This window comes from Macrobrachium nipponense, chromosome 19 (genome assembly GCF_015104395.2).
Source record: "Macrobrachium nipponense isolate FS-2020 chromosome 19, ASM1510439v2, whole genome shotgun sequence".
Classification (NCBI taxonomy): domain Eukaryota; kingdom Metazoa; phylum Arthropoda; class Malacostraca; order Decapoda; family Palaemonidae; genus Macrobrachium; species Macrobrachium nipponense.
The window spans coordinates 60504556-60514555 of NC_061088.1; the positions used below are offsets into that span (position 1 = coordinate 60504556).

At 36.6% G+C, this 10000-nt stretch overlaps 1 protein-coding gene across 1 annotated transcript in view; it reads right to left on the reverse strand.

Annotated features, from left to right (window-relative positions):
• Positions 1-10000, reverse strand: part of LOC135217453 (uncharacterized) — a 144476-nt gene that overhangs the window by 95000 nt on the left and 39476 nt on the right. The window contains exon 2 of the mRNA XM_064253328.1: positions 763-862. Within this exon, the coding sequence (XP_064109398.1) occupies positions 763-850 (88 nt within the window). The 5' untranslated portion in view covers positions 851-862. The remainder of the gene's footprint in view (positions 1-762; positions 863-10000) is intronic.

Consider the following 10000-nt stretch of genomic DNA (forward strand, 5'->3'; position numbering starts at 1 on the left):
TTGCAACAGTGAACTCCACTGTTATAAAAAAAGAAAGTCGGCAATTAAGCCGATGTAAATAAAATAATTCATAATTAAATGTATTCTTTAGATACTGAACAAAGGGGAAATATGCATGTATCATAGAAACCTTCTCCCTCTCCGTCAATGGTATTCACTGGACTCTGATGAAGAAAAGAAAGCAAGCTGAATGGAATCTCCCCTCGATCAAAGATAGACCTATTCATTACACACTGATCAAAGATTTAAAACATATTATCAAAGACCTCTCCTTCTCCATCAAAAGTATTCATCACACACCACGCGAAGGAAAAAACACACCTAAGAAAATGCTTTCGTCTCTGTCAGATGAAAAGGTGATGCGCGAATTCACTAAGCAAAAAAAGCATGACAACAATCTTGGTTTATATGATACTCTGAGATACATATTGTAAAATAACAGATAATGAGCCTAAAACCTAAGAAATAATATAATCTGGTAATTAGGAAGATTTTTAAGGTAAAGTGTATAATAATGGATAAGAGAAAAAAATGAGGAGGTATTCATATTTTACAAAAAGCTAAATACTTCATAGATGAATCCGGCTTACGTCTACAGTGTCATTCTGCGAAAACCATAACTAAAGTTTTTAAATTAATTCTAAGATCTTGCAATCATCTCTAACACAACAATCACGAGACCAAATAATGAAAAGTCTTGAACTTGGGGGAACATTTGCTAAGCATAATATTACTATAAAAGTAAGGTTTTAGGTAACTCACAAGCGCTGCATATAGGTTCTCCTCCGGATGGCGAATGGCCTTCTGCCAAGGCGAAGATCATGATGCAGAAAGACAAGCAAGCTCTCATGGTTACTTCAACCTGCAACAAAATAATAAAATCAGCACATACACCCACACATATACATGCTTGTTCTCTCTCTCTCTCTCTCTCTCTCTCTCTCTCTCTCTCTCGCTAAATTAAAAAAATTTAATTTATACACATGAATATGATAAATCACTTGTATTATAAATAGTAGATGGTAACAGGGAACATTCTGTGGCAAAGTCTTCAGATTTTCCCATAGAATGCAGTCCAATTTTTTTCCATGCGCAATCGTCGCAATCAAGTTTTCTGTACAGCGTATAATGCTGTATAAGCTTTCAGCCACGGTTCAGTGGTGACCTGTGTTGTTGGTACCTATAACGGTGCCAGACACATGATCATGGATAACTTTAACCTTAAGTATAAAACTACTGATCAACATACCTATTTGTAGCCTCAGAAGTTTCTATTTTATTCAAGGTTAAAGTTGGCCATAATCGTGTTGGCGCCGTTATACTATACTCGTTTTTTTCATCTGTCCATCCGCCTGTGGTGGTCTCGCATGGTAACACTGCGTCCCGGGCTTTAAATACTTACGCTATGTGTAAGTTATAGGCAAATAAAAGGATATCTTGCTGTACATTTGCAACTGAAAAGTGTTTTAATAATTTACTGTATGCGAATCACACCGTTAATATTCGAAATAGGATATTATTTAAAGCCCAAGACGCAGTGTTACCATGCGCAAACACCATTGGTGGATGGATAGATAGAAAAAAACAGAGTATAGGTGCCAACAACACAGGATACCACCAGGCCGTTACGGAAGGTTTCGTTGGCCGCGATTGAGTTTCAGATAGAAACTTCGGCGCACTTTTTACTTGTTTATTTAGCTTTTGTGTCTCATTTTTTTTTTTTATTCTATAGCGCAGCTTCGCATTGGAATATTTGGTCTTAGAAATATTGACTTTGGTCTAGGTATGCACAATTTTATCACATGAGAACGAAGATTCTTGACGCAATACACAGTGAAATTAAGAACAGTCCAATGCTGAATGTTCTCGTGTAATGGCGCTGCATTCTATCGAATCATTTCTAAAATATATACTCACTAACATCCTGACTCCGTAGGTAAGTAGTGCCGTCAGTACTGTAGGCATTACTTGAGGGTCTTTGCAGCGAGCCTTCGGCCCCTAGCTGCAACCCCTTCCGTTCCTCTTACTGTACATCCTTTCATATTCTCTTTCTTCCATCTTACTTTCCATCCTCTCCTAACAATTGCTTCATAGTGCAACTGCGAGGTTTTACTGTCAGTTTCCATTTCAACGCTGAATGGCCTCAATTCCATATCCAATTCAATTCAGTTCATTAACATCCTGACTTTTGCGTAATACTCTTACATTAATTTCAGTAAAATAACAACAATCAAAACTTCACACTGCTCATGACTACACGTTTCTCTCTCCCTAATACCTGAATAAATTCATCATCCACTCCTGAATATGACAGGCATATTTTTTCCCGTAATATCTGTAAGAACCAATATTATAATGCAAGGGCAATTATGTATTTGCTGAAGTTATGCCTGTACGTACATTTTAAGGGTCGAATAATAATTATGAAACAAATACTGAAATTAACCGGTCCCTTACAGCGGCTTGTGGTAAAAAAAAAATAAAAAAAAAACCATATTTAGTAGTACTAAAAGGCTACTACCATGCAGCGATAAAAAGAAACCAAATTGAGGCCAATGTCAATAATGTTCCTAAACTGATCTTTTGAGAGCGGCCCCCTACTCCCTTGGAAGACCTTCATTATTTGGAAACGCTTTGTATTTTACAACTTTAGCTCAGCAGTATTTGGATACTAAAGTTCACGGTTTATTACCTTTCTAGGTGATTCTTAGCATCGACCTATCCAGAATTATATTGTTGCGCGCAATTTTCAGTCAAAAAAAAAAAAAAAACTTGTCTGGAATCTACTGCTCAACATTTGTCCAGCATCATAAGCACATTGTTGTGTCCCTTGAATTGCCTATGGAGGCGGTGGGGGAGTGAGTGAACGTAAATAATTTACAGTTTATAAAATATAAATTTATGTGCTTGAGTTTTGATAATTTCGGACAGATTGAGCTCAAATTTAACTTACTAACTTCTCCTTTCTCTGCTGATGTCGAGCAGCACCTGATAAATTACAACTTAATCGTTAGACATTCATTCTGATCATTCATTGAAGGAAATGTTTCACTCCCTACCATTAGTAGAGTTTTACAAGTCACTCTCAGTTCAATATTTTCGATGTTTAAGAAATTTTGTTGCCAGATTATTCTCTATTTTTGGTTCCACTTACATCTATGAGCAGAGTTTTTCTTGCACGAAGACAAATAAGTCCAAGAACAGGTCCATGTAGTCAGACACAAACTTAGATGCAGTGACGAGAGTTTCTACCGGCCTACCAGCAACTTTGTGTGAGACTTTAAACGAATTGTAAAGCAGAATTGTGACCAGAAACATTTTTCCCATTAAACTGATTTTAAAAGGAACGGCCCTTTGATTTTTCATGGCCCACTATGCAGCCCTCTCTTTAGCCCTCGCTCTGAAAAATTTGTCCACCACCTACCTACCCATGTTTCATTTATACTATAGCGTACTCATCAACGTACCTCATACAATTCAGTCCGTTTATTCTGTAGATTTTGCACGTTGTAAGATATTCATCTCGTCAGATTTCTCGGCTATTCCCCTCTGTTGCTGCTGTTCATCGTTAAATTTAAGGAATTGTGAATTTTGGCCATTTAGTTGACCTGGTGTTCCATTAAAGCATCGCAGCTCTTCCAATTATGATACCCAGAGAGCAATTTGACATGCCTTCTTACCTCCACAGCTCTCACTGCCATAAGTTTTCCTTTCTGCATATTACTTTACACCTCCCTATGTAGTTATGGATTTTTATTATTATTTTTATCAAAGGTATTTACCAGGAAATTTCCTGTGCTCTTCATCGATGGTGAGGGTGAGCTTCGTCGGCTGTGTGATAATGATTTTCGATATTGATTCATTCGGGAGTGAAATGACAATCCTGTGAATAGTAGTACACTTGTTTTCTTAAACAATTCTCCCCAAAGTTGGATGAGTCTCACCTAAATATTGCTCAATAATTTAATTAACTGAGACTTTTATGAACTTAATCACGTTGTCCGATGTTTCTCTGCCATTGTCACTTTCATCTTTGAACTGCATAACCTGTTTCGTGTAACTTGTGTTTGCTATATTTGAGACTGTCATTTGTCAATTTTGGAAATTCAAAAGCTTTGCCCAACGTCTTAATCATTAGGTTTAATTTTTCTGGTTTTAGCAACTGTTATCAATTGATGGGGCGTTTCTTTGATTGCACTTTTACTTTATGTAAATCTTCTTCCATTTCACTAATATAAATATAATTTTGTTTTAGTTTCTGTGGATACAAGATCTAATGGTACGTGTCTGAAATTTTCCCTCCGATTGGGATAGTTCTGTCCAAAGATGGTGGAGGAAGGTTGATTTAGCCCTAAGGGCTAAATCAACAAACATCTAGGCGAAGGTCCAGCAACACCCAGGTGGACTTTTGCTCTTTTAACCAAACTTTTAATTTAACAAATACATGAACTGAAAGGCAAATTCACGCCAACTGACGACATACAAATGAAAACAACACTGAAATAATGGACCACGAGGTCCCCGCAATGCGCACAAAGACAAGGAGAAAATTTTACAAAAAATGAAAAAAAAAAAAAAAATTGAAATTCTCTTGACATCTACCTCGAAAAGTTACAATTTTACATAAATTTTTCTTCTGAATCATCAGACTACCGTTTGACTGAAATTCAACTAAGCCAAACCTCGGATGGCAAAAATTCCAAAGGATCAGGGGTGAAAACTTCACGCCGGACTCTTTACAACTAAACAGGCACTTGGCTCGTTGGCTGAGAACAGTTACACAACTCTACCTCTATTAGTGCCCTGAGAGAAAGAGGCAAAGCTGGTTGTCACTTTGTATTTCATTCAAAATCTCTAGATTGGTTAGTTTATCAAAATTTTAACCCGATTTACAAGAATGAGACTTCCATTAATTTACGTTTATACAATTAATCTCGATGCCAAGGATTTTTCATTCACATTCACATACAAAAACCAAACCCTAAACTCTGCTGCCTGCTTCCCAAACCTGTTTGCAAATCATGAGCGTTGCGAAGGATTGTCGGGAAAAACCGAATCCAGATTTTTGGCGACAGTACATACGTGTCAGTTTATACAATCTAGATCTAAGTTTTCGAGATAAATGAGCTGCTTTCCCAAACAGGGTATGGCTCCAGAGAGAGAAAAAAAAACATAATGGTCACTGTTACATTTATATTACTGCCGATTGTGACTAACCCTTGTGCAGATAACTTCCACGGCATTAACTACTCAGTACACCAGAACAACAGGGTGCGTTTATCTTTTTGTACTTTAGAACGCTGACATAGTATACTTCAATTTCATACTTAAGTTCAGCTGGATGAATCTTTTTTTTTTTTAATTTTTTTTTTATTTGGAACCATTTTGGTACACTTTTCTTAGATGTTTTACGTGTTCTGTCTATTCAAGGTACTTCCAGACTGTCCGAGAAGACTAGGATTACAAAACGTCTACTGGTAACGTAAACATATATATATATATATATATATATATATATATATATAATATATATATATATATATATATATATATATATATATATATATATATATATATATATATATATATATATATATATATATATATATATATATATATGTGTGTGTGTGTGTGTGTGTGTGTGTGTGTGTGTGTGTGTATACCAGAATAATCGAGAACTTCAGCGACTATATACCATTCAGTAATATGACACCTGTCCTCGGTCAACAGTAATTAAGCCCACGGCAGTTTTGGCACTTTACGGTGTGAACACTTGCCACACTACTGTTGTTTACTTTAACATTTTGGTATCATTAATGAGACTACAACTTGCTTAACCTCTGTTATACGGACGAAGCTCACCCTCCACCAGCGATGAAGTGCACAAGAAATTTTCTGGTAAATCCTTGCACCCTTTTTCTCCCCCTTTTCCACTTCTTCTCTTCCTCCTCTATCTAATCCCTACTCTTCCGATATCCATGTCCCTTCTCCTCCTCCTCCTCCTCCTCCTCCTCCTAAAAATTATCTCTCAGGTTAATATGAATAAATGTTAATCTTCGAAAATTGCTACGTTAGTTAATGATTTTTGAACGGCAGGCTTAACAATTATGCCCCTCTGTTCTGCAGGCTTTCGACTTTTTCATAAACTTTGGCTCTGTGTTATCACTAGACTAACTTTGCGCCTTTAAGAATCAAAATCGTCTGAATCCTTCATCCCTGCTATGTTTTGAAAATGAAATCATGACAACACTGAGCTTCAGTAACATTATTCCTGAGTTTTCCACAGTCGGGGATAGGAGAGCGTTCATCGATTTTTGAATTATTATTGGACAAGATAACATGGTCGCCTCCTGACTAAAGTGTAAGATGAAATAAAACATAAGTTAGCTATGTAGTTAGATTAACGTTGTGTGAACTGTTATGGGTTGCTTATTTTAGGTCTTTCCATTGTACCCTTTATCTGGGCTACTGATTCAATCACTTTTGTGATAATGAACATCACAGGTTTTGAGGTAGAAGTAACTTATAAAATCAAGCAAAACTCTTAAGTGAGCCTTCATTTCCATAAAATGAGGATGCTTGCGTGAAGATCAGATTATTAGAAATTTACCATTAACAGAAAGAAATATTATAACCAAATAAATATCTAAGATCATCTGTTTGCTTTCAAGTTTCAATCTTCTATGGGAATTTAACTAAGTGGTAATTGTGTATTGAATTCTTAAGAATATTCAACCTTGGCATGGGCCAGCACTTTCATTAAGTTTCAAAACATTGATGAGTCAGTTCTGCCCTTGCCATTCGGCGATGTGGGTTGTATTAGTACGCAACTGTATGCGTAATGTTTATATTTTGGGAGCGCATGTATGGATTGGCGTACGCTTACGCATATGCTTGAAAGACAACTGCCATGCTGTGAACCCAGTCACCTGTCGAGACACTTATTTTTGTACTACCTACCTTAAGCCGAGCGAAGAGCAGAATGAAGATAATTTTGATTGGCGGGGGATGCTATCAGAACGATAGATAGCCCTCATTCCTTTCGTGGCTGTGAAAAGCGGTATTAGCGACTTATTCTTTATAAGTTTCGTGGTGTCCTCCCAAGTACAGATTGACCCAAATGAATGTTTTGCTTTGTATTGATTACGATTATAGTTTTTCAACTCTCGTTCTCCTTTCTAAGAATAAATAGTGTTGACTAAAACATATTCACCTACTTTGTCTCTCCCTGTGAATTTGCTTGAAGTGTAGTTCAAACAAATATGAATATTACTCTCCTTTCTTGACAGGAAAGGTGGTCACTTCTTTAATGGTGCAAATTGTTATAAGCAAGTGTGAGAGAGATAGACGATGCGTCATTAAAATCATCCCTTAAAAGCCGCTTCATGACAAAATTTGACTGATCCGTTTGCATAATATGGCGTTGAGGTGACCATGGTTGTACACGGTACCTTAACGATAAGAGGACAGTCATCCATAATGTTTATTATTTTTCAGTAAATTTTATACTTTAATTAAGCACGATGAGGATGTATAGATCAAGTGTTTATTATAAAACAAGTATGTGAAAAGTATGAGCTGTATATAGTGAGCATCAAGGTCTATATCTCTAGACCTGGCCCTCACGGGTGCACTAAAGGCATTACTAAGGGTTATTTGCAGCGTCCCTTCGGCCCTTAGCTGCAACCCCTTCCATTCCTTTCGCTGTATCTCCATTCATATCATCTTTCTTTCATCTTGCTATTCACCCTCTCCTAACAATTATTTCATAGTGCAACTGCGAGGTTTCCTTCCTGTTACACCTGCGTAACCTTCTACTCTCAATTTTCCTTTCAGCTCTGAATGACCGCATAAGTCCTGTCGCTTGGCCTTTGGCCTAACTCTTTATTCCATTTATTCCATTCTAGACCTTGGCACGCATAATGATACGCGGAACAGTTCGCGGCAAAACTGACAGCGATGCGAAGGAGGAGGAGCAGGACGCCGAGGCTTCACCAGCGATGCTGAGGCTTTCTCCTGCGGAAGGTCATTCGAGCTGTTGTTGAGCAGGTGTGAGGTAGAACTTAACTTGGTTGAGAGTGATTAAGATCGTTTTAGATATTTAGTTCTAAAACCTTATTAAGATTTCCTTTTCGTTTCCAAAAAAAACGTTAGATGTTTCTGTTTTATAGGACTTTGGGCTCCAAATATAAGAACATAATTATTTATTGTCTTGAGATATATATACCATTATAAAAACTGCAGTTATCTGGGATGCAACCAGTTTATTAGACCAGGTCGGTGGTTCCCAAAGTGGGCAGTACCGCTCCCCTGGGGGCGCACGCGGTGGATTGTTCTAAGGTGGATTGCTATCAGGGCAGGCGGTGAGGCGAAAGGGGTCTGTTGGGGGACAACAGGGTGCCATGAAGAGCATTTAATTTTAAACAATAAATAGCTTGCTTTTTTCAAAATCTGAATGACAAAATATTCATCCATCCCATTAACAGTAATTGTGAAGAGCAAATAAAATGGTTTATTAAATTAAATATTATTTGTGAAATACATCTTTAATATTGTTGTTTTCCATTTGAAGCAAACAAATAAAATTGCTCGTATGTGTGTATCTGGGCGAGGGGGGCCAGCTAGGAATCCATCTGGAAGCCAAGGGGGCGCCACCCTGAAAAATTTTGGGAAACTCTGGATTAAATGATAAAAACTGCATTTCCAAAAGTGAGATGAGAAACACCAAGGAGTTTGAGCATAGAATATTACAGTTGCTTGTGGTTTCTACAATCTACTCTGAGGCAGTTAGTGTATGTGTGCGAGTGTGTGCATGCAAGCACGCGCGAGTGTTCACAGCAATTCTATTTTTCCATAAATCAGTAAGATTTTCAAGTGTGACTAATGTTGTGAATTACGTATCAAGTTTAGAACAATGCATGCATGGTTTTAGCAAGATTTTGTTATGATGAATTGTATACCATTTTTTCTATTGAAAAATATTATTACGCAATATCAGAATTGCTTATTAATTAGTCCAGTGTCAGCGCCTTTTAATTATGTATTGTTCTTCTGTTATATATAACTTAAACTGTGCGTGGTCCAGATGTTATGCCTTTAAGGTATTAGGCAAACTGATAATAATAAACCTTGACATTTTTAGCTACCTTGCTAGGAACCTATTAAAGTTCAGAATATGATAAAAGATGTTTTGAATAGTATATAAACTGTGGAATTATTTTCACGGTTTTTTTTTCTTTTAACATTCAATATTAGCAACCACTTTTGATTTGCAACTTGTGTAGCTCTAGTTTTATAATAACAGATGGGAGTGTGGTTGTTCTTAGTTTTATAATAAGACAGATGGTAGTGTGGTTGTTCTTAGTTTTATGATAATAACCGATGGTAGTGTGGTTGTTCTTAGTGTTATAATAAATTATGGTAGTACGATTGTTCTTAGTTTTATAATAACACAGATGGTAGTGTGATTGTTCTTAGTTTCATGATGACGCAGATGGTAACGTAATTGTTATTAGTTTCATAATGACATAGATGGAAGTGTGATTGTTCTTAGTTTCATAATGATACAGGTGGTAGTGTGATTGTTCTTAGATTAATAATGACACAGGTTATAGTTTGATGATTTGACCTGAGTTTTCTAGAAATGAACAGCAGAAACTAAATTTTGAACTAAGTTTTCTAGAAGGTGCTAAAAAAGTATCAAATTTGAACTACGTTTTTAGAAGCTGGTAAGAAACGATTAATTTTGAATTAAGTTTTCTAGAAGCTGGTAGCAAGAGATGAACTACGTTTTTAGAAGCTGGTAAGAAACGATTAATTTTGAATTGAGTTTTCTAGAAGCTGGTAGCAAGAGATGAACTACGTTTTCTAGAAGCTGGTAGCAAAAGATCAATGTTAAACTACGTTTTCTTGAAGCTTCTAGCAAACGATCAATTTTGAGCTACGTTTTCTTGGAGTGGGTAGCAAGCGACCAATTTTGAACTGTTTTCATGAAGCTGGT